The 26,033-nt window shown below is 38.8% G+C and overlaps 1 protein-coding gene across 5 annotated transcripts in view; it reads left to right on the top strand.

Annotated features, from left to right (window-relative positions):
* The first annotated feature begins 483 nt into the window (after positions 1-483).
* Positions 484-26,033, top strand: part of NFIB (nuclear factor I B) — a 228,968-nt gene continuing 203,418 nt past the window's right edge. For 3 of the 5 annotated variants that reach the window (XM_061199060.1, XM_061199059.1, XM_061199061.1), the window contains exons 1-2: positions 484-1,644; positions 7,665-8,196. In XM_061199060.1, the coding sequence (XP_061055043.1) occupies positions 1,615-1,644; positions 7,665-8,196 (562 nt within the window). In that variant the 5' untranslated portion in view covers positions 484-1,614. The remainder of the gene's footprint in view (positions 1,645-7,664; positions 8,197-26,033) is intronic. The other 2 variants (XM_061199062.1, XM_061199063.1) reach the window with 2 other exon arrangements.

Here is a 26,033-nt window from a genome sequence, read left to right as displayed (position 1 = left end):
CCGGCGCGCCCCAACTACTTGAGCCCAAGTTCGCTCAGGCCCCCGCCTCCCCGGCCTCCCCCTCCTCCCTTCAGCCGGCGGGCGCTGCGGACCGCGCCCGCCCGGGGTGCGAGAGTCGGCGCCCCAGCCTGGGCCCCGGGGCGGCCTGGGTGTGAGGGAATTTTCCATTCGTTCCTTTCTCCGGCCCAGTCCGGCTCAGTGCTTCTCCCACTCGGAGGTTCCCGCGGTTTAAAGAGTCCGCAGCGAGCACCGAAATACCTCTTCCAGGGCGGGTTTTCGAGGGGTGTGTACGTGGGGGGGGGGGGATGCGGGACTTGCCCAAAGGGCGGAAAGAAGATCTATTTAAAATAATAAAAAAAGTCTTGGTGCTGTTGCAGTGGTATGAGAGCTTTAACAAATGAGAGAGAGAGAGAGAGAGAGAGAAGCAAGAGGAGGAGGAGGAGAAAGGTGGGGGGCGGGGGGTGTGGAGAGGCTGGTGCAAAAGGAATGCGCGTTTGCAGGAGGAGGAGTAAAGCGATGATTGTGTAATTAAATAATAAAACAATCCTTAAGTCTGATTTGGAGAGAGCTCGACCGGGGTCCGGAGGGTGGAACCGGTGAATTTTTCAACTTCCAAGTTTTGCAACGAAAGAAAGCGAGAGAGGGAGGGGAAAAAAGAGCCCAGAGCAGAAAAGAGAGGAGTTTGGAGCCGAGCGGGAGAGCGGGATTTATCGTTTGGGATTTTTCAGGAGCGCGTTCCGATCCCTCTGGGCGGCGGCGGCGGCAGCAGCAGCCTCCTCGCTCGGCCGGGTCAGACGCGGGGCGAGGCGCGCGGGAGGGCAGCCGGGCGTGGAGGAGTCGGCGCGGGCAGCGGCGGCTGCAGCCGGGGACCGCGCGCCGCGAGCCTCTTCCGCCCGGGAGACCTGCGCTCGCGCCCCCTCCCTCACCCCGGCCTCTCCCGGCTCCCCCACCCCACCCCGCCCCCACCCCGGCCCTCTCCCGCGCGCGCCCCGCCACCCGCGCGCACTCGCTCACGCTCCCCCTCGCGCACACACATGGTCGGCTCGCGGCAAAGTTTCGCCTGCGGTCGCCACTCCGGGATCCTGCCGCAGTGCTCGGGGCCGTAACCTTGAACTTTCCCAGCGCGGTGACACATTCTCCTCGCTCTCCCTCCCGCCCTCTCTCCTGCGCCCCCCTCCCCGCCTTTTTTAAAAAAGCATTTCACCACCAACCACCACCCCAATCCAACCCACACCGAATCTTCGCGCACCCCCTAGCCCCCAACAAAAACAACAACTGCAAAACAGAAAACAAATCCCCAAACCCAGGCGAAAAGCAGCCAACACCGGCGGCGGCGGCGGCCTCGGCGAGCACGGCCAGCGCGCTCGGACTGCAGGAGGGTTAAAAGTGTAGATTGGATTTCACCCCGGGAAATCTAGCACGCCGAGTGAACTTGAATCTTTGGCTATTTAAGGAGGACTGGGTTTGTTGTGAAGTTGCGGTGATCCAGCGCAGAGCCCCGTCCTGATTGATCGCATCGCGGGGCTCAGATGACTGTAAAATGAATAGATGAAATTCTTGCTTCTCGAAGATTTTCTTGGGCATCTCCGGGAAAGTGCGTTTTAAGGCGAAGTCATGATGTATTCTCCCATCTGTCTCACTCAGGTACATGCCTCGGTCACTTTCTCGAGCTTTCTCTCTAGCCCGAAATGCCTTTGTTTTGTTTTGCTGCTCTCGTCTGCGGACAATTAATGGCTTTAGTTAACCTCCGCACACCCCGGTCCCCCTCAGAAGAAGTGGCCCGGAGTTGCGGCGGGGTTTGCAGGGCGGCGCGGGAGCCGGCGCGCGGCCCCTAGACCACGGCCACCGCGCTCGCCGAGCCCAGCGTCCTGGGCACGGAGAGCGGGCGCCCGCGTCCTGCCAGGGCGGCTGGGCCGGGCGAGGCCGCCGGGGATGGGCAGGGCCCGGGCCCGCAAGCGCTAGCCCGCGCGCGGCCCCAGTAGTGCCTGCTGTACCCCTGCCCAGGGTGCCCGCCGCCTCGCTTGCGCACCGAGGCGGACTCCGGCTTTAGAGGAGCTTTAGGGGAGGACTGAGCCCTTATAAACAACCGGTGAACTTGGGCGACGGGACTCCAGTAGGAGTCCTTGTGGGCGCCTCTGGACTCCGCTGCAGGCAGTGGGCGGGAGACGAAGCGAGTCGGAGGTTGTGGTCCGGGGGCCCATTCCTTTGCTTAATTTGGGGATCTGAAACCCAGGTCCATCGCGATCCGCACTTTGAGGTTTCCAGTGACCACGCCACAAAGGCGGTCTGTACGTGGACTCGAGTTAGTTGGTCGTGGTGAAAGTTAAGGACTTTTAAAACATGTTCATTTTGTGGAGACCTGTTCCTTTGACGATATTTGGGCGTAGGACAGAAAGAAATGCTCGAAAGTAAGGTCATTTAAAATTTTTTCACTCTGAAAATTGTCCTAAGACTTTAGGAACAGTGTTATGAAATAAAATAGTGGCTTTATACTTTTGCAGGAACACAATTTATATAATTTTAAACCAGTCGGTCAAATGGTAAAGTGCCGAGACCAAACAGACTTACCTGGGGGCATCTTTCATCGGTGCCCAGCTAACTAACCAACTGACGAGCTGACTAAATATCTTAGCCCAGAGTTGTTATTTGAAGCAGTATTTTAAACCTCTAAAGGTATGGGGCAGTTGACTTCAGCTTTTAGGAGGATATGTCACGATTAGTAATTGAGAACCATTTTCTTTGACATTGGCTTAAAAACTAAACAGTTGAAGAAGTGTCGCCTAGTCTAAGGTGTGTTACAATTTTTAAAAAATCCAGTATCATGATGATGCATTTTTCTGATGAACAAATGATTAAGGTTTCAATTGTATGACAATTAGAAGCCATTGTGATTCAAAAGGACTGAGGCATTCATAAATTGTGAATGAAGATGAAAACAATGATAAGGCTTATTCAGTGATTGGATACAGTCCTGTAGCTTTTTGGCTGACACATTTTTTATTGTTTATATTTTGTTTGGCATCTGAGTATGATTAACTTAGATATGGCTATTTTCAGCAAGTAAACGTGCACTTTAATTTAACAAAACTGGAAAAATGAGTTGCTGAGCTATTTGTATTTTTAAGGCTGTGAATAATGGCCAATAAATATGATGATGAAACTGTTTCAGGTATAACGAATTGCCTTCAGCTGCAAAAGTTACCTTTCATATTACCCATCAGCAGGATTTTTTCCCCTCTTTCTGGTAAACCACATCCATTTGACATTATTTTTACATTATTGAAGCATAGTTCAAATAAAACAAATTGAGGTAAGGTTTTCACTTGCAAGTGCTGTACCACTTACTCTCATGTAAAGGATTGCTTTTCTATATTAGTTCATATTTCCAGCATCGGCTTTTCAGAAACATTGCTAGCGATTACATTGCATTTTCGGTTTCCTCTAAATATGTATTGAAAAGTCACTAGCTTTATCTAAATTTGTGTAAGTTAAAAATAATATTGTAGCATCGTGACATATGGAATATTAGGAGCATATACAGCATAGTCATTCAGCTATCACATTAGTATTCAAGGGTGCATGCTTACCAACACTAATTCATGATGACTGATATTCTCTACTGTTTTAATAATGTAAATCTAAGTTGACATATTGAAACTGTTTTGGGGATTTAAGGTCTAGACTAGAGAAGAAATTTTAGCTTTAGAATTCTCACTTTAATATCTGTGTGACTTTATAGGTAGTGTAAGGTGTTGCAAAAGTAACATTAACGGTGTTACTTTGATTATCAAACCAGTAGTTTAGTTTTGTATTACAAGAGCCTAATAGCTGCAGCAAAACATTTTTTAGGATATGTAAACACAAAATAGAGAAACATTCTTAATTGATTGAAAACTTTACTAAGTGTTTCAGTTGTCACAAAAGGATATCTAGGTTTTAGAAAGAATTTTCAGAAGGAGCTACAGTTAAAGTTGATATTTATCGAAGTGTTATTCAAAAGTATCAGTACATGGATATAAATCTGTATTTATGTATCAGTATAAATCAGATGTAAAAAGAAAATTAAGAACCATCATATATGATTTTGTATTTGCTTTTTCTAAAAATAATGTAAATCCTTAATAGTATAACTTTCACTTGGAATGATTGCATTGAATTTTTTTTTCTTTCACTGTTTCTCAAGTTCTTAAGGTACATTTAAAAAAATGGTTTACAGTTATATAGCAGTGCTCCAAGAACATCTAGTATTTACTCTTCCGCCTCTATATTGGTCTAATTTTCCACCCCTTTCATGGAGACCACTGTTTCTGTGAAGAAGAAGAAATATTTCCAGTAGAATTAGGACTGTTTACTTTTATATTTGAAATTTGTAACTAGGTTATTTATTTTATCAATCTAGTTCAACTAAAGGAAGTTTAAAAAGAGAAAGAATTGGCATTACTGAATGCCAATGTGTTTTAATAAAAATTCTGAGAGAGCAAGGTGGCATATTACCTTAGCATAGAGCCATTAGATCTTAGATCATTTACATGCTTTCTTAAAAAATAATTTTCATAGTTGTTTAAAGTATTATTGTGATAATCTATTAATTAGGACATCTGAATACCTTAATCACTTTTTTTTTGATGAAGACAATTTACTATGCTCCATATTCATATCATTCAAAATCACTAAAAATATATTGTAACAGCATTAGAAAACAGTCATACTTGGGAGATGATATTTGATATTTTAGTCATGTTAACACAGAAATATATGTGACTTGCTGAAAATCTCTACTTATCACTTTCTTGAGGCTATGTCTCCATGTCAGAAGTAAGTGTTTTGCTTGAAAGGAATTCACATAATAGTAAAGCCCTGAAAGATATTTATAAGGCAACTGTGGACTGAGAAAGTTTGCTACTTCTATTTATCAATAGGAAAAAAGTATGTTTTAAAACATTACTTGGCAGCATTGGCAACAAACTCAAGGCAGCCTTAAAAAACATTGTTTTGTGTGCATTTGCTAATAAATTCCAAATTCAGCCCTCAAATTTGCATTTTGATTGTTTAAATAAGTTATTAAAATTTTGAGATCTGTTACATGATAGATGATTGGAAGCTCAAATTTAATCAAAGTATGTTTGATGTCTTTATAGGAAAATGAAATGTTACTGAACATAGTACTTAAGGATAAAAGTACTTAGAAGTTAACACATTGCTTAATATCTGTTAAAATAATATCGTATTTTTTAAAGTATGGCAAGGGTAAAGTGAGTGAGGCAAAGCTCCTCCCGCCCCCATGTACTCTTTACATCTCAAGTTTTTAGTTCATGAGTATATATGTATGTTTTTTGATCATATCAATAAATCATAGTTAAAGTCAGAATATAGGAAGTGAGTTCCCAAAGCATGTTTGAGTCCACATCTCCTTGAGCAGGGTTTCCTTTTGCATATATTTCTAAGGGGGATAAACAAAGTTTTTGTAGTTACAGTGAATGCTGAAAGCATGGCATCAGAAAGTATATGGAGATAGGGAGGTCTTATCATGGGCTGTGGTTGCTGTGAGCAGGGCTGCCTTCCCACACAAAGAACAGATTGTGGTTTAACTCTTTCCATGGCCTAGTTTAATGTGCTCGCATAGTAACTGAATTGTTCAAATCTCTGCTGGAAACTACTGATCGGTTTAATGATTTCCTCTGTGGCATTTGGTTATGCCTCATGCTGTGATGTAATCATCTACATTCTGTATTGTTATAAAATTTTGATTTAGGTTTATTCTGCTCTAGAAACATTTTACAGCAATATGTTAAAACACTTGAAAACTGCGTTATTGATTGGATGGGATGTACACCTCTTCCGGATCTGAACTGCACACTGCGAACGCTGCAGTCTTTAGCGCTGAAACTTTGAATTTGATCTTAAAAATGAGTTCATAACTCTATGGGAGTTTGGGGGTGTCTTCTTTGTTAGACTGTCATTTGTGATACTTTCATCATTTTTACCTGATGGAATTCATCAGTCTGCTGATTAAATAGAATTTATTCCACATAGTTCAGGGTGACCAGCACTAAGATGTCAATGCTAACTTGGGATATAAACAGTTAGAGAAAGTTATTTTGTGGTTGAGGTGACAATACAGTGACCAGAAAAGTGGCCGCAGTGGAAGTTCTCAATTGTTTCAGATCTGGCTTTATTGCCCGTGTACAGTGTGCACGACTGGATGTTAAGCTCTTTCTCGGAACAGTAAGAGGCCTGAGCTTAGGAGACAGGTTTTACCTATGGCAGGAAGTAATGAAATACTGACTGCTTTGGGAAGTAACTTGAAATAACTGGAGGTGCAAATTATCTGCCACTCGTCGCCGCCTCCCTCCCTTATAAAAGGCTTACATGAAACAGGCAGGAAAAATGCAGGAGCCTAAGGTAAACCACTTAATTCACAAGACGGGATCTCTCCACGTGCAGATTCACAAGGCCATGCATACGGGCACCCACAGCCCTGTCCAAGAATTCAGAGGCGTAGCAGATGAATTGTATTGATTCCACAAAAGCAGGGAGTGACCAGCGGTGCACTCCTGGTGTCACCCTGCCACTGCATGCAGAGACACAAAGAATGTAAAGTTGGTGCCAAGTTGCCATTTTTCATTGTTCACCTCAGATTGATTTTTAAGGGGTTTAGAATAATTGCCACACTCATGTGATCGGTTAACAAATTAACTGACTCTGTGGGGCTTCAGACTCTATAGGAAAGCTGCCGGAAGAACATCCGAGTCAATTTTGTTTCAACTTTAGAAACTTTTATTTAAAAATGCAAGAGCGTGTCTGTGGGTCTGTGAGAGAGTAGCAGCGCGCGCGCGCGCGCGTTTGTGTGTGCGTGTGTGTGTGTGTGTGTGTGTGTTGGGGGCCAGCGTTGCTGGTGGAGGGAGGGAATGCGCTGCTCAAAGTATGGAAACCTTCTGTTCAGGACACTGATACGACAAGCTGTGTCCTTTGCCCACTTTCCCTCACTGTATACCAGTTTCTCTAGTTACCACTCTTGGAATGGTGCTGTTTCAGTGTTGGAATGTTGGACGTTTGATAAGAAAATGGATCAAGTTTAATGGCGCATGCTCTTTGTGCCACCAGCAGCCTCTTGCTGAGAGCATGCTCCAAAAGCGGGAACTGTGTGGCATTACACTGAGCATCTATATGCTTTGTGTTTCTGTGCCACAGAGAAGAGAAATGAACTGTGGCATCGCTCCTGCCTTCTGAACAGCTCTGCTCCGATTAAAAAAAAAAAGCTCACTGTGTTCTTTGTAAAATGGTACTGCTTAGTGTTAGTTGGTCAATCAAATATTTAAATATTGAATTAGGTGCCAAGCATCTTGGTTGCTTACGTTTTAAAGAATGTAGGATACATGGTGGGAATGAGGGGGATGGGGCCAGAGAGGGAATACAAATATAAACCTTATTTTCTTTTTTAGGAGGGAGAATCAACCTGTGAGTTTTGGTGGAAAAGGGGCAGCTTGGCATACTTTATTTTCTTCTGGTCCTGCTATTTTGATAATTTTAAATAAGAAAAGAATGTTATTTTTATGCATAACTCTTGGTACTGAATTGGGAATGGGTTGTGGTCTGATGTTTTGGAGCCTTTAAAAAACTAAACTGACTGTGTATGTCTTCTTTTTCCTCCTCATCTTCCACAGGATGAATTTCACCCATTCATCGAGGCACTACTTCCACACGTCCGTGCAATTGCCTATACTTGGTTCAACCTGCAGGCTCGGAAACGCAAGTACTTTAAAAAGCACGAGAAGCGAATGTCAAAGGATGAAGAAAGAGCAGTCAAAGATGAGCTTCTCAGCGAAAAGCCTGAAATCAAACAGAAGTGGGCATCCAGGCTCCTGGCCAAACTGCGCAAAGATATCCGCCAGGAGTACCGAGAGGACTTTGTGCTCACCGTGACTGGCAAGAAGCACCCGTGCTGTGTCTTATCCAATCCCGACCAGAAGGGTAAGATTAGGAGAATCGACTGCCTGCGACAGGCAGACAAAGTCTGGCGTCTGGATCTAGTCATGGTGATCCTGTTCAAAGGCATCCCCTTGGAAAGTACCGATGGAGAGCGGCTCATGAAATCCCCACATTGCACAAACCCAGCACTTTGTGTCCAGCCACATCATATCACAGTATCAGTTAAGGAGCTTGATTTGTTTTTGGCATACTACGTGCAGGAGCAAGGTAGGAGCAGATTGTTCTTTCTTCTAGCCCGGCACACACTGCCCGCAAACCCCACACAAGGAACACCTGGCTTGGGTTAGATGGTCCTGGAGGCGCCTAGGTCTCATTCACCTGCTCGGGGGAGAGTGGCATGCCCTCCTCCACTAGCTTGTCCGCTGCCATGCGCAAGCTATGGAAATAGACATGGAGCTTTCCTACCTGGATAGGCATGGATATTTAAAGACCACAAAAAGATGAGTTTTCGGGTGTCTTTGAAATAATACACGTTTTCAAAGACACAGAATAGTCTGAAAACTGTAGTTTATTACACTTTATTTTTTGTCCTCGGCTACATTCTTTACATCTAGTCATCTTTTCCCAGTTTGAAAATGTAACTTGATTTATGAATAGTCAAACCATTCTTTAACAATCTTTGTATTAACCTCCTAACTAACGAGGTAGATCAACTTTGTTCACAAATCTAGTGCTATTGCCTTGAAAAAATAGAATTAACATTTCCTATTACAGAATGCTTAAGATAGCCAGTATCAGAAAGTATACCTTACGTAGACCTAGATTTATTTAATTTAAATATTTCTATCAACACCTACTTTTGATTGTGTAATATTCGCTGTAGATTAAAGGGATCATAGTTCTTGTCTAAATAATTTATGTTATAATATTTTCCCAGAGTGACTTGGGAACACTTAATATTGTTCGTTTACTTGAGTGTAAATTCATAAAACTTACCGAGGAGGGAAGTCGCAGCTCTCCTTACAGAACAAAAACAGAAAGTACACTGGTTACACTGGTTTAAAATAAATCTCAAAAAGAATGCAGAAACCGCATACCGTACCTATTTTTAAAAATCCTTGATAAAGTGAGTGGTATAAATGTTGCCTGAATTATTCAAAAATAGGTGATATATTTTGCTGAGTGTTTTCTGGGTTCATGAAACATGTTTATTATTTTTATTTTTCTTAATATATTTTCTTTAAGGAGGTTTAAAGAAATACTTCAAATAAATGTATCGGTATATAGATGTCCTTGTATTAGCACAGTCCATAGTAAAACATTTTAAAAAACAACCTACCAAAAGTGGACTGTAGTTTAATCTGCCATAGGTGGTGGGTCATTTGCTTAACTTGGCCTGGTGGTAGGGAAAGTGGCCTGCAGATAGCCAGGTGGCAGACGGTTATCTGATATGTGTTATATAAGTGTGGGATTTAGTAAATGGTATGAACTTCATCATCATCCCAAAATATAAAAGATCAGAATTACTCTTTTGACTCAGAAATCTAGGTACTTACTATGTGCTTTTTGTCTTTGTATTTCCTTGGTATAGTTTTAGAGATAGGCTTACAAGTCATTTAAAAATTTCTGGTTTGATTTTAAATAATGGTGCTTGATATCATACATTTGGAAATATTGTTTTTTTAATGAAAGATTGCATTTACTATTTCTATGCCCTTAAAAATTAAAGTCCAAGTAATGACGGTTTGGGGAAAAATTTTTTTTTTTTTCCCTGTGTGTCCCAAAATAAAAGCTCATTAACACATGACACTTAATTTGATTGACAGCTGTCTAGGAGGTGACATTTTAAGGTGGGCTGTATATATGTGTTGGATTGACTGTCAGTGTGTTGTAACTCTGTCGTGAAAGTCAAGGCTGGAAGTAAAGTTTTAGAAAGTGGGTCATGTAACTTTTTAGTGCAGGGAGGGAAGGTTTGCAAGCACTTCACTGCTGCTCGCCTTTTAACTTGCTTGAAGGCTAGTCCTTGAGGTGTGCACGCATGTACATTCACTCCTGGGGCAGGCAGCCAACTCTCTTGGTTGATGAACTGACAATAAAGAACATATCCTTTGGATTTGTGAAGATAGATTGAAGAAAGAAAAATGCATAAATGCCTTCTGCATTGCACCATCGGTCATGATAGTCATAAAGTTGTAAGCAACTCTTGCAGACCACATTTTCAGATAAAACATTGATTTTGTTGTTGTTTTTAGTCTCTCTTTTAAAAACCTTTCATTATTTTACACTGTGCACCTAATTTTTATCTTCCGCTACCTGTGAGTGCACCATATCTTCTTAACATCTGTTGGCTCTTTCTTTGAAAAAGTCACATCAGGATGCTTTTGTGTTTTCCTTTTTTCAAAATTTATATCTTTTTCCTTTGGTCAAATGTAGGTTAATTATGTCATTTTGCAGTGCATTTGATTAAAGAAAGCATTTTAAAAGATAAGTCTGTAGTCAGTCAGAGGGCTGCATATCTCCCATCGTGACTTTTTATTTCTCCTCTAAGTGCATGAAAACCCACTTAAGTATGTTTTATCAATCAGGTGAAAAAGTATAAAGAAAAACATGAAAGAAAAATCAGAAAAGAAAAATGTAATGTTTGCAACAGAATGAGCAACAGAATTACCTTTCCCCCCTTTTTTCTTTCTCTCCCCACTTCTAAACGACTGGGAGGAAAACATGAGAAAGAACAGAGAGAATGCCAAAGATGGTTGCCACTGGCACCAGGATTGGCATCAGACCCTCTTTGTTTAGCTCAGGATGCCTGTGATTTGTTAGTTGGCATCCGCATTGCAGTGTGGAGTGATGTTACAATATATTGACAATTTCCAGATCTAGAAATGTCAATAGTCCTCTTGGTTATTTATACAAGATCACAAACTGCATCTCTTCTGGAGGATGAAATAAAGACCAACAAATAATAAAGTTCATTGTTGACCAACTTCCTATGCTTTTTCCCTCTTTCTCTTTTGGTTCAACCCACACTTTTTTTTTTTTTTTCATGCCCAGCAGCCTCAGCCTCATCTTTTTTTGAAATGTGGAAAGAGTTACTAGAGCTTTGACACAAGCTCTAGTGCTACATCTGCATCTGATACAGTTTTGGGGAGAATGTATGCATTTTGAAATCAGTTTTGATATATAGTTCATTAGACTTGTGCATCCCATGGCCGCAAGGCAGAATTTCCTTTAAAGCTAAATCTCTTTGTTATTCAGCCTCTTCTGTGCCTAGAGTCTGGTTGACCACAATTTAGTCCATTTTTGTATTGCTCCATGTTTAGGAAAGGGTCATGTTCAATATAGTCATTTATAAAATGATGCCACCCCCCACTTTACCTAAAATATACACATCATGTGGGAGTCCCTGCGTTTAAATCCATAAAATCATTTGACGGTATTGATTCAGAGGGCTGCGCTTCGGCTGTTTCGTTGCTACAAGAACCGCCATTTTGTTTGTGAAGTGCCAGGCGAGGGGGAAAAAAAAGGCAGACACTGTGCTGGATGCCAATAATGGTTGCCAGTGGCACCGAGGTTGGCATCAGACCCTCTTTGTCTAGTTGCTGAATGCCTTTGATTCGTTGGTTGGCATCCGCATTGCAGTGGGCACACTGAAAAGTTTTTGACAATCCCTGAATGAAAGCTGCTTGCTTGTTTGCTGCAGCAAACCTTAGCTGATAGAAAACCCTTCCTTTTATCTATTTTTTTTTTTAGGTTTCTTTTTTTTTTTTTTTAAGATGGTGACAGATTAAAGGAAAAAACGGCTCTAAAGTGGCCTCCATTTTCCCCAAGATATTAAAGAGGTCCAGTAATTCTTGGGCAGGTGGTACCTATTCCCCATATTGTCTTTGTTACTGCCTTCTTGCAAGCAAAGCAAAACAAAACAAAACAAAAAACAGGCAAGCCTCGCACAGCACACCTTCCCGGGACAGCAGTGTACTGTAGGATGCTGGGTGTGCTCTGGGAAGGGTATGGAGGGCTAGCTGGCTGCAGTGACATGGAACGCACTTGCCAGGACTGACTGTGGCTTTCAGTCACATCACTGCTTATTTCTTAGGCAATTTTTAGTTCCTTCAGTTTCTACACTTCCAAATTTTACAGTAACCCATTGAGAGGACCTTTCTATTTTTTTTCTAGTTAGTAATGTGTAACAGGGTAAACGTTAAAAAAAAAAAAATGAGAAAACCTTCATGAGGAAACCTAACGTCAGGAAGACCAACCAAAAGGCTGAAATTATTTTGGTTGAAGTTTCCTAGATAGTTTGCATTCATATTGCTTTCTGGTTAACCACCATTAATCTCGTTAATTAAGAAGAAGGATTAGCAGTGCTACCCAAAAGGCTGCACAGAAGGAAGTCTGGCCTATGGAGGCGTTGAGTGGCCACACTGTGTCCTGTCTGAAGGGTGGCGTGGAGTAGGGGGCTGGGCTTTCTCTGAGGCAGGAAAGGGTTTTGAAGAAAGAGATGGGTCACAACACACTAAGATGTTTCAAGATCTCAAGAGAGAGTAACTGTTGTCATGAATTTAACAGATTCGAGTTTCAACTCAGTCAGCCTGCCTGATTTTTGGACTGTGCTTTGCACTCTTATTAAACATGTTTTGGAGTGCTAAAGAGGCCTGGAACCTCATGGCTCTCGTGAGAGAGGAGTTTCCTTTTTAGCCTTGTGGAATCCTTAAAATTGTGGATGGCAACTTCTGTTGTTTTATTGGTAACTGATATGATGATCAAAGTGCATTTCGACATTGTGAAAAACATGACTTGTTTACAGGGGAAGTTGTAATCATTATTATTGTTTTTGAAATAGAATCCTTCCTGGTTGTCACATCTCATTAGGGAGGAAGCAAATGCTAAGAATTGTTTTCCTCCCTCAGTTACTGACTTTTAGAATCCTTTTGGGTAACAATTATTTTTTTTATGAAAAGCTTAAGTAGATAATTGTTTGCAAGTTGACAGCGTATTTTAACCTTTTAATAAATTTCACTTCATTTGCAGATATTTCCCATTATGGGGAAAAGGAAGCTTTTATAATCTTTTAAAACGAGGCTGCTCTCCAGGATGATTTGGTGTGCTTACATTGTGAAATGCTCAGAAAGCATGACATTTGTATGCATGTTTGATTTAGGGGAACACTGTTAAGTTTTCCCATCTAGCGTCCTGTCCTTGACTGAACTTATGAACTCTAGTGCACACTTGTTTGCATTCTGGCTCTCGCACAATTCACCAGATAAAGAAGGGCTCTTACTGGCATGTCTTGCTCCTAGGCTTAATGAGACCTTTGTGGGAACATATATTGTAAGATAAGATACGTAGCAATTTTCTCACTGATAAGAAAACACAGCCGAAGGGGCCAGAAGTTTGCCCTCTCTGCCATGATGTTCCTGCCCTGATAGCTTTGCTGGACAATTCAAGAGTTAAACTCTGAGGTCCCAGTTGCCAGCTGGGAAAGCTTGGCATCTGTGTTCTGATATGGCAGACTAAGCTCTTGCATTGCTCTTAATATGATCTCACTTTTCAAAAGGAAAGGAGAGAGAGAGAGAGGGAGAGAGAGGTATATCACTTGTTATATCAATTATGATTTTCAAATATTTAAAAAGTATATAATGATCCACTTTTTGGAGGCAGCAAAGGTTGGTAAAATGTCCTGCTGACAGCATTGGGTGTCACTCTCTGCATTATACCCTCTCACCGTATACACTGCACTACACATTTTGTAATGAAAAATATTCATCTAGATTACACGTTTGGATTTGCAAATTTAGTGCGCTATGCCTCTTGTGTGGGAAAATACCTCCACATGCAAAAGGACCAAAATGATGTTCATTATTCAGGAATCATGGTAATTTGGGGGAACAGTGCAATGACAGGAGATGATGCTTAGGTCTCCCAAGGGGTGCTCCCTGACAGATACAGGGTGTGTGCCTGCAGACTCAGCTGGGCAGGAGCCATTGAGGAGGCCTGTTGCCACTGCTTAATTCTTTAAAGTTTCTGTGTTCTAAAGTGGTACCTAAGAGGTATATCCACACATAGCTGTACTATAGATTTGGTAGGATTTTTTATTTACTTACTTGTTTTTCCCTAAATTTGGAATTTGCAAGGAAACTGCCAAAAGGAGATTAAAGTTTTAATCCTCCACTAACTTTTTTTTTAAATGAATTAATTTATTTATTTTTGGCTTTGTTGGGTCTTCATTGCTGCACGCGGGCTTTCTCTAGTTGCGGCGAGCGGGGGCTACTCTTCATTTTAGCGTGTGGGCTTCTCATTGTGGCGGCTTCTCTTGTTGCGGACCATGGGCTCTAGGCGTGCGGGCTTGCTTCAGTAGTTGTGGCTCGCGGGCTTTAGAGCACAGGCTCAGTAGTTGTGGCGCACGGGCTTAGTTGCTCTGCGTCATGTGGGATCTTCCCAGACCAGGGCTCAAACCCGTGTCCCCTGCATTGGCAGGTGGATTCTTAACGACTGTGCCACCAGGGAAGCCCCCTCCATTAACTTTTTACTCTTAAGTTTGGCACTATAATTTGGAACAACAATCCAGCATATCTAATGAGTAAAGTCTGTCTCCTCATAAACTTTCATTCTGCTTGACTGAACTGAAAAACTAGACCAGTGGGCTTAAAAAAACTTTTATGACACTTTTACTCCTGCCATCCCTGCCAACCAGTTGGAATTTCAGCACCTGAAGAGGGAGGGACCCAGTGGGAGGCTGAGCCAGAATTCTCTGGAATTCACAAAAGTTGCGATAAATAGGTTTTCACGTCTGTCATCCCAGTGGCTTACATGATAACTGACTTTATAATCAAAAGAATCATTATTGCTTTGTTGGAAGGTTAAGGTTTTCAGAGTGGAAGTAGCCTAAGAGGCGCTCATTAAAATAGGGAATTATTAAATATCTGAAAAAGATGGGCAAAGGCAAGGGTGATCCCTAGCTCTGAAACTAGTTTTAGCTGGAAGTGTCTCTTCAGTTGGTGAAAAGGTAGCATTTCCTAGTTTGAAGTTGAGGAAAGTTGAACTTGTGACACTTGAGGAGTTTGTCCGTGTATGCGCTGTGACAGAGCAAATGATCAGCCAACGTTATGTTCAAAGCAGTTTTACAACCTTTTTTCCCTCCATCCTTGTGGCAGAGGAATAATTTTAGAAATCTCAAGGACTAGTGGCTATGTGATGGGAAACAGGAGTTATTACAGCAGCACGCCTCAGCGCCAGGCATAGCAAGAGGGGAGCTTCCTCTTCAGGCTCACTTTTCTGTGGCAGCGTGGTATGTCGTCTCATCTTAAATACATTCTTGGGTCCTTGAACTCTAATTATGTGATGTGGTTAATTTCACTGAATTCCATTGTTGGGATTTGGCATAGAGAATAAATCACCAAACTGCAGAGAACTTGCGAACTTTAAGTGCGTGTTGTGGAGGAGGGAGTCTGTGGGATTAGTTTGTATTAGACTGGATGGTATAGGATGTGAGGCTAATGGGACTTGAATGCTTGGGCTTTTTGGTTGTTATATTATTCAGAAAATTGAAAGAAATGGCCACCAATTAACCAATGAGGTGGAAAGACCTTGAGGCTGAATTGAAGGCCACACATACAAGAAAAAAATATCCTCAAAATTACATCAAGCAATGTTCTAAGAGGGGAATGCAAACTATTCTTGTGCATAAATATATTGTTTATAATAAAACACTTAGATACACATATTCTCTCTGTTTATGATGATAGTTTAAACAGGACAGCACTGATGAATCACAGACAAATTAAAGAACTCTGAATAAGAACTATATAATTGAAAATATGGGGTGATGGATGAAGTAATTTTACTAGCTGAGAGTTGCCTGGAGGTTGTTTATTTTCAGAATCTCATTTTAAGGCAGTTCAGAGCATGTAGTAAGTTATGGATGAAGCACAAATCAGTTGAAAATGGGATTTGTTTAAACAAGCGCAAAAAAAGAAAAGAATTGCTTTTGAGAAAAAATTCTTTAAATATATTGCAGTTTTAAAATTCTGGCTAGCGTCCACTCCATGTCTCAAAATAGAAAATTTAATAAATAGTATTGAGTTGAATTGTAAAGTACATGTATCTCCCACAAAACTGCACAAAAGCATTTAACAAGCATCAGTTCATAATTGTGACACTAATACATATTCTGATGCAGCATGAAGCTGAAGATTTTTTTAAAACTTCATTTTTCAAAACTCATATTGAAAAATATACATGGAGAAATGTATTGCTGTTAACAGGGAATGGTAGAGCTTAGGACAAAAATCTGATCATAAGCACAGATGTTAAGATAGTTATTTGAAATAGGGTGTATTTTGTAATTCGTGTGAGTAGGGGATTACATTTGTGCCCATGTTAATAACCCGAGTATGTCAATATGAAGTCTATACCCCTCTATCAGTGAATTCTGAAGTGTGAAAAATGTTCCTGCTTAGGCAACTTGTATTTTATTATTCTGACATCTGCAGTTTCTGGATGGATTACCTTAAATTTGCTATGCTATGTTAAAAGCCTTGTTTTATGAGGTTGGTCTCAGCTTCTGGCCTTAGTGTCAGGAACCCTGCTACGTGATGCAACTTGCCTTGTTAGGTTTAATTGACCAAAGCTGATGTGTTAAAACAATTCATTTGTGTTGTAACTTATGCCCTGGCTAACTTGCTACCTGAATCCTTTGACCTTGACTTGTCTGGGTCATGAAATGGCTGCAAGCTGTTTGACCTTTCTATTGTGTAGTAATGTCACTGTTTCCTCTTATTCTTTTATGGTAATAGCTGACAAAAAGCCCCAGCCCTGACTTTACACCCCAGTGGATTCCAGGCGTCCCTCCGCAGTAGTGATGTCTTCTGTTTGACATGGTCTAGCCGTAGAAGTGACTTTCTTTTGTTTGCTGACAGTGATGGGGACAAATTTGCAGTCCTCCTTGCTCCAGGAGGTGGGGGGTAGTATCCTGGCATTTAGAGGGATTTGGATTTCTTCTGCTTAGATTTTCAGTTTCCGTGTTTTATGATTATTCATATCACCATTTCCTTTTCCCCTCTCTTCTGAGGTTGGCTTTTCAGCTTTTTATATTTATGGTTTCCTTAATAATTACTTTTCAACATTTTCGGCTGTTACAATAAAAATATTTTATTGTCACTATATAGGGTAAAACTGGTAAATTTAGTTATGCTTTGGATTAGCAATGCGTAAGTCCTAAAATGACTGACTTTTAAACTTCACCTCTTAAACTTGTCTGGTATTGGAAAAAGCTGTATACTAAACATGTAGGATTAAAACAAAATTTTTAAGAAATGAGAGTCATGTTGTAACTTTACATAGTCCATCTTATAGTTTTAGGGGAAACCTATTCTTGTGACTTAGATAGCTAAATTTCAAAACATAGTGAACCATTGGTAAATTTGAAGCTTTTACTTCTTTGGGGACATTTGCCAGCATGTGAAATTCAATGTTTATTTTAACAAATATAAAAATTGTTTTTTCCCTTCTTTATGAAACCCTCCTATGCAAAAATAGAGAATTTTACCTCTGTTCTCTTCCGAAGCAGAAATAATTTTATTTTTAAAATATTGGAAATGCCTTCTAAAATGTTAAAACACAGATATTTTTATCCTACCAAATTTTTCTTTGCCAAATATGACATTGTAGTTCATGATTTTTCCTATATTTGCCAGATTAAATATTTAAAATCCAAGCTGTTACATTTTATTTTTAAATTATTAGAGGAAAAAAGGAAGTTTAAGTTAGAATGTGCATTTCCTTACTTGTATGCCCCATACTGTTTATCCATGTGTGTGGATACACTGACAGATGAGAGACAATGTGGTCCAGGCGCTGGAACCTTGGAAAAAAGCATGCGAGTTTTCTATTCCCATTTAAAAAATATCTGAAATGGCAGGTGAGAGAGTTTTTCTTTCTTTCTTTTTTTTTTTTTTTGGTTGTTGCTGTTTTAAACTATTTTTTCCCCAGGAATGTTGACAAGATCAAGGCATTTAAATGCTTTTCAGCATTAATTGTGTTGATAATCCAGCATCCTGAGGATCCAAGGAAGAAAGGTGAATGAAACGTCTGATTTTAGTCAATAGCCTCAGTTTCTCTCTCCTGTCCATAAAATCCAATCTAGACTTGAAAACACCTCTCATGCCTTTCTGCTCATTCATTGGTGTTTTCAGTGGTGGAGTCCACAAAGAATCGAGTTTGGATGTGGTTAGTGGGCTAATGGGTCATATGCAGTGGGACTGTGGTACAAGAACAGCGGCTAGCCCCCAAGGATTTAAAAAATGTCTGTGATTTCTTCCAGAAGTCTGCCTCAGTTCCTCCACTGAAATGATTTAAAACAAATCACAGCTGCTGAGTTAAAGAGCCTAAGTTCCTGGATCATGTGTAATTGATGTATGTGTGTGTGTGTGTGTGTGTGTGTGTGTGTGTTGCAGAGTTGAAAAGAAGTGAAGGTAGAGAAAAAAAGAGAAGTAGGGCCTAGATCTTTCAGGAATTACTTAAGAAGGATGGTTCATTCATAGATTGAGGAGTAAATAACATACCATTTAAAATATTCTGTCAGCTTTGGATTTTGGATTCCTTCAGTTGAGCACATCTCCCTTCTTCCTGCCTTTTAGTTTTTGTAGAACATAGAAAAATAAGTGCATGAATCTGACATGTCTTCACAGTCTTGGTTCTTCTCTTTATCAACTTGGTGACCTTGGCTACGTCACTTAAGCTCCATGTGCTTTAGTTTTCTGTTTTGTAAAATGAGGATTAGAATGCCCACTTCACAGGGCTGTTTTAGGATTACATGAAATAATTCATGTAAGTAAAAGCAATGATGTTATTAATAAGAGTGATTATTGCTCTTTATAAAGGAACATGGCATAATATAGACATCCGGAGAAGATGCCCAGTAGTGAAGAGAATGAGTGATTAGGTGTTGCAGCAAGAGGTCGTCAATTAGTTTATGTGTATCTCAGGTGATAAGACACTCCAAAGAGAAAATGAAAGTCCTGATCTCAGTGATGTGTATAGATATTTCCTAGTAGGAACATGTTCCTAGTTGTGTATGGTTTTTATATCAACTTAAAGTAGAATTACTGTACAGTTTTAGCAATCCTCTATATCAGACTTATCAGAGAGTTAATTTCTTGATCAATCTAGGAGTCAGTGAAAGGAAGGAGTAAAATAATTTTATTAGTTGGCTCTTTGAGTAAATAACTTTGTGTCAAATGAAGGGTGTCGTAGGAAGTACTTGTAATTCATTGTACTCCAGTGAAAACATAGGACTTTTAGTTATAAAAAAATGAAATTGCCAACATTTGGGAGAGCTACACTTATGTTTTAGATTTGGTTGGACAGAAGTGGTGATGATGTGGACTGGATTGTTCTAGAGGAGCAAGCTGCTGGTTTTTAGACTCAAGTCTGAAAGTGTCTTATTTAAAAATGATCCCTAGTTGGGTCAAAACTCAAAATGTTTCATTAGTTACATGAATTGTTTTCACTTTATTGCCACTGGACTCTTCCTCTTTCAGTCAGTCTTTCCCACTCGTCCTTTTTTATGGTGTTAAGAAAATTAAATAATCTTCAGAGGAAAAAAGTTAATATTTCTTACTTAAAGTGATGTCACTTTTTCTAAGAACAACTGAAAGCCAAATGGGAAGTGGTTAAAACATCTTCTTCTTCTTCCCAAATTAGATTTGGGGTTAGCGCTTGAGTTTTGTGGCTCTGGTTGGTTGGATCCGGTGGTCCTGAAGCCTCTTCTGTGGGCCAGATTTTCCTTGGGGAACCAGTCATGGTGCTTCTTGCCCATGGGCAGTGGGTTGCTCCTCTGACTTACTTTGTACAGCAGATTTGCAAAGTGGACAGGTTTGCCCATACCCACAATATCTACTAGGGAAATATCTTAAATCACACGTCACACTGATGCAGTGCAAAAAAATTTCATATTCTTATATGCAGCATTTTAATTATAATTATACTTAGGGTTTCTGGCCAGGAGTTAATAGGAAAAGTTATCTCACTGTTTGTCTGTTAAAGGGTAACTAGGGTGTGCAGAAAGTAGAATCAGAACATTGATTAGCTTGCTTTGATTCTGGCACATAATTTTTAATAATCTGTGTCATGTTTTTTCTTTTTGAGAACATACCTGGTGTTTAGTTGCTATTCTGTTCAAAATCAAGAAGTATGTATTTTGTTTAGTACATAAAAAAGTACATCCAAAATTTTTTGACATGTGTAAACTGGATTGCTGTTGATGGCAGAAGGATTTTGTATTTTGTCCTTCTAATACATTTGAAAAGCTTTGTTTGCACTTAGGATTTAAAGTTGATATTGACCTGAAATGGGAATGCATACATGATTCTTAAATACTGGTTGCCTTTCTTAGCCTCCTGGTGAAGCTAACATATTTCTTTAAATTTCCTGATGGTAAAGCATTAATATTTTTTGGTTAAGACTTATAGTTATCATGTAACAGTATCTGTTCTATTTACAGTCTCCAAATAAGGGAAAAGCTGCTTATAGTAATATGAGGATCACTGGTCTTACAATAATTAAATAGACTTGTTATACTACATTAATCCCTTTTGGAACATTTGGAATGACTTCTTAGTACTAACAACACAGTATTAGGGCCTACAATTAATCTGCTTTTTGTATCCAACATTTGTATAATATAAAACATGTGTATAGAGAAACATATTTCAGGTTTAAGATGAGTTCATAGGAGGACAAAATGAAATTATTTTGGACTGTTAAGGAATATGAATATGATTGTAAGTACTGATAAAATATGGAATTCATTTCGAGTTAGCATAGGTAGACAAATTGTTTTTCATAAGTTTTTGTTTTTTTGGTGAAGACCTTTTTTTGGGCTCTCAGAATAACTTTTTGGGACTTCCCTCGTGGTCCAGTGGTTAAGACTTAGCCTTCCATCGCAGGGTTGTGGGTTTGATTCCTGGTCGGGGATCCCACATGCCTCATGGCCAAAAAACCAAAACATAAAACAGAAGCAATATTGTTATAAATGCAATAAAGATTTTAAAAATGGTCCACATAAAAAAAAAAAAAATCTCAAAAAAAAAAAAAAGAATCACTTTCCACCTGAGGTCCAAGATTTGCACATGACACACCAGATATATGCAGTATGAAATGGAAGCATTTGTTCAATCTAATATCCAGGAGGTGTGTTAACACCTTGTGAGCTGGTGTTTCTTGCTTGGTCCGTGCATTGATACAGCTATTTATTAATCCTGGAGAAAATGAAGCAGACCCAATTTCAAAGTCTGGTCCAATCTTGTTCTGTGTTTCATGGAAATGGTTTAAGTTAAGGACAGACTGGGCATTCACTATTCAAACAGAATTATTATAGATTTGTTAAAGAGAGTTCTGAGTTAGGATTGTGTTTACATCTTCTGTTGTGGAAGCCCCATGAGGCATAATTTCCTCCTCTATGTGGGTTCTTTTATTTTTGTTGAGTTTTTCACACCCAGGGGTGTGAATTCAACCTTGGGTGTTCCAGTTACAGGGAAAAAAATTTGTGAAGGATGTAGTATTAGTTCAATTCTGGGGCAGATTGCATGCATATGTACAGAGTACCATGGAAGTGCTGGGATTATTGAGTGGTTTGCAGCCATTTTAGAGCATGTGCCTGGGACCAGCTAACACATTGTCAGGGAAAACATGATGTAGCAACAATATTAGATCATGCAAATGAGACTACTGAATAGTAATAGTTATGGGCAATATTTTGGAAAACACTGATTAGTGACAGTTTTATTACAGCAAATGTATGTATCAAGTCCCCAGATTTCATTGTAATGCACTGAAAACAGATGTCAAAGTGTCCCAAACAGAATTTCATGGTTAATCTACATATTGCATGGAAAGTACAAACAAACCATTTAGAATTCTGTTATTTAATCCTTTTAGAAGGAATGAAAATATACAATTTAGATTTACTCCATTCTTTCTTTTAATTTCAGTTTTTGTTTCCTAGGGGCTGATGATAAATTATTTTTTTTCTTTGCTATTTTCTTAAGATGCATATGGGAGAAGACATATCTGCATATGGACATGGTTTTACTTAATGTACTTTGAACTGTAAGTTTCTGAACATAAGGTCTTTGCATTAAAAAAAAAAAAAAGGCTCTAAATTATTTAGTGACCTGGTAATGGAATTACCTTCTTCTATTCCTTTGTTTACTGATGTAGAGTTTCACTCTATGCCACATAGTGACTGAAGCAGCATGCTGAAGCGGAAGGGAGGAAAATTGGTAGCCCTCCCTCCTGCAAGTACCTGGGAGACTTGGGGGCCTCTCAGTGACTCAGTTTCTTTATCTGTCAAGTGACAGAGTTGGCCAGAAGACTTCCACTATCCCTCTTAGCTCCAGCATCTTAGGAATTTGGCTTCCGGTTACCCTGGCAGGGGGAAGATCCCCTTCACATTAAGCAATATTTAATGAAGTTTAGCATACTCTTGTTAAATCTGGGATTTTGATACATTTTATTTATTAAAGAGAAATAGAAAATGTGTAACTTGACTCTTGAGTAACACTTTCATGTTGCTCAATTCAAAGTCCAATAGTCAAATCATTTGGTTCAATCTAGATAAAAAGCTTGCTTTTTAAAGAAAGAGGTCTTTAACTCATAGATTTTTAGAGCTGGAAGAATCCCTAGAGACCTTCTCACTTTACAGCTGTGGGTACTGAGTCTAAGAGAGGCCCAAAGCCACTTTGGTTGTTTGCATTAGTTTTACTGCTACATGGGCATAAATAAGCATAAATAATTAAAAGTGTTATTCTGTGAACATAGCAGCAAGTTTTTCTAGGTACAAAGAGAAAAATTGTGATTAAAAGATACGTGTTATCATTTGTAATTTATTGAAATCAATTGATTCAAGAGTTCAGTTTTTTTTCTTTTATAGCTTTTCATAGGATATATTCTATTGAAGTCACCCTATAGCTATGGTCTTCATGAGAATGACTATCTTTATCTTTTTCAGTGGGTGAAAAAAACTGTTTAAGTTATGGTCAACTAATATGGATTTGATTGTAGTTGGAAAACAGAAAGGATCCATTAAAAATGTACTGCCAGATTTCCAGTAACCATTAAAGGTCATGTTTGAGACTGGTTTTAAGAAAAACTTTTTTTTGAAAGTCAGGTATTGGAAGAAAAAATGGGAGCTGGTTATGAGGAGCTGATTTAAGTTCTGCTTCCTGGATGTCTACAATTTTCAGATTAGCTTGATAATTACTGTGTCTCCATTTTCCTTTGTGTGGTGTATATCTCTCATCTTAGTTTAAAAAACTGCTTTTTTTTCCAGTTTAAAACAAACATTCATATGCCTTCTTTTATTTGAGATGTTTCTAAGAATTTTTTCTTAGTTTAATTTTAGAAACCAAAACATGTTAAATTCACAAGGGGCATTCAATTTTAAAAGGAAACTTTCAGTGAATCCTTTTGCTAAGGTAAGAATTCTTTTATAACATGAAAGATTTATCTGTAAATTATATGAGTGTCCTGTAATGTACTTATGTATATCAAGGCACCCCTGAATATAGCAGAGATTAATAACTTTTAAAGCAGAGATATTAGCAGTATTAGAAAAAGTTTAATATCAGCTACTTTTAGCAGCTAACTTCTGGTTTGAGAGTTTATGAGGAAAGCTTGAAAGCATGTTTTAAAGGCGCAATTGTAGATGGAAAAATAGATGAGTAAAAGTCAGGTATTATGTAAGTGCATGACAGCAAAATCAGTAGAAATGTTGTGGGAGCACATTATAAAATAGATAATAAGTATTTATGGAATGAATGAATATAAATTACTTAAACTGAATATAGAACATTAGGGGCAAGTCAGACAACTGTTACTGTGGTAATTTAAAAGTTCCTCAAACTGGGAAGAACTGATTTTTACTGAAACTCGTTTTGTTTTCTTTTATATCTCCACTGGTGACTGGTCACTGTATAAGAAGTGTCTGTATCTTATATGTGCTTTAAGTTTCAGGAATGAGTAAAATAAAACCATATGAAGTGTAGTATCTGTATTAGCAATAGAACATATTCTAGAATCAAGCTGCGGCTTTAAATGTTTGTTTTACTGTTATTCACCATGTGGTTAGGTAAATTGGTTATATTTTCTAAGATTCAGTTTTTTGAGCTGTGCAGTGGGTTGTGAGGGTGAAATGAGAAAGTGCTTGTGAGGTGCTTAACACCATGCCTGTCATATTGCAGATACTCCATAAGATGTTTGCAATTATTGCTATGACTTGTAATTAGCAACCAGTATGGTGCCTGCTCATAGTATGTACTGAGTACTTATTTGTTCAATGAATGAATGCTTACCACCTATACTAAGGATTCTGGAAGACTTGATCTCCCTTTTGTGGGGCAGAGCATTAAATTAGGAACAGTACTCTGCCAAAAGTAGGAAGAAACATATTATGAGAGCAAAAATTAAAATATTTTAGTTTCTATGTAATGTCTCAAAATCGATCCATAAAGAAATGAACGATATAGAAACACAGCGAATCATAATGCTCATTTCAGTATCTGTAGGTGACTGAAGGAAATTGCCTTTCCTAGGAGCATAAAGACATGCTGGATTCCTGTATAAATTTCTGCTTAGAATCCAGTATACTTTACATTATCCATTTTTCATAAGGCTTTTCATTTGGGTTATAAGGAAATCTCAGACATAACATAATCAGAAAGAAAAAAGAACATATCTGTAACTGTTGCCTAGCAGGGAATACCTGAGGCACTGGCATTTTATGCAGGAAACCAAGACTTTAAAATCCCAAACCTTTTCATGGGCTCGAATGGTGATATATACTTTTTCTCCTTTGTGTCTCTGATAGCGCTGAATTATAGTCCCGCAAAAAGCTGAGAAGAGAGATCTTAGTATTTTGTGTAAGATTATTTTCTGAAGAAGAATTTTTGACTGCTTTGTCTTATTCATTAAAAATACATTACATAATTTAAAAAAATCATTTCACTAACGTATATTTTAAGTGCCTAAAAAATTTTGGCGTTGGCAGCTTTTCCTCAATAGTTATTCGGTAATAATCTTTATCCTGTTATTATTCATTTGACCAGTCATTATTACGTTTTCCTGAAGAGTGTGTGTGTGTGTGTGTGTGTGTGTGTATACGTAGATATGGTACATTAATTCTTTTTATTTGGTGTGTGATTAATATGATTCTCCATATATCATATAGTCGGGAAAGTGGACACGTATGGATTTATTAAAATGTATCTTTCAAGGAAAATATAAAACACTTGATATACAGGTGAAAAACAGTTGAGAAACGCATTTATCGAGTGGGAGCTCTGTACTAAGCATTTCAATATTTTAAAGGGTTAGGAAAAAATAGTGAAAATATAGATGACCTTTCCCAAATAATTTATAAGTAGAAAAGAGAAGATAATGGTCACCTGCAGTGAAAGAAAGAAAAATGACCAAGATAGTGGAAAAAGTATACAACTAACTAATGGTCTTACCATCTACTATATATAGTTGGATTTGCCTAGCTCTCTGGGTGGAGACCCTGTGGGACTGCACTGGAAAGGTCACAGAGAGGAGGTGAATCTCAAGCAGAGTTTTCTCAGGGGTTATATAACAAAAACAAAACAAAATGAGGTAGATAACCAAGAATCTGCATCTTATATAAATGAATTCTATTTGGCAATGACATATACTATATGAGAATTATATATTTTATTATTTTGGTAGGCTAACAGATTTGGTGTTTTTAGTAATTTATTAATAAGGGAAAAATCTAATAGTAAGTTGTAACCCAGATGCTAAAATACTCAATACTAAATGGCTTTGATTAATTGATCTCTTTTTTAGGGTAGATAATAATATTCTAATAATTCTAATTAAACAACATTATTCTTATATATAGCTTAGCTTCAGATTTCAGTGTAATCCTGTATACATTGTTTAAAAATGTTTTATTTAATATCTTTTTAATTTAGTCTAGCATTTTTATTGTTTATAATCTTGAACGGAAAATGTGAATATATATTTTTCATGTGTCATATATCTAATAATTTGTTTTAGATATTTTAGAATTGAGAAGATAATTCTATAGG

Source organism: Eubalaena glacialis, chromosome 9 (genome assembly GCF_028564815.1).
Source record: "Eubalaena glacialis isolate mEubGla1 chromosome 9, mEubGla1.1.hap2.+ XY, whole genome shotgun sequence".
In the NCBI taxonomy this organism is placed as follows: domain Eukaryota; kingdom Metazoa; phylum Chordata; class Mammalia; order Artiodactyla; family Balaenidae; genus Eubalaena; species Eubalaena glacialis.
This window is presented reverse-complemented; position numbering and strand designations above follow the sequence as displayed.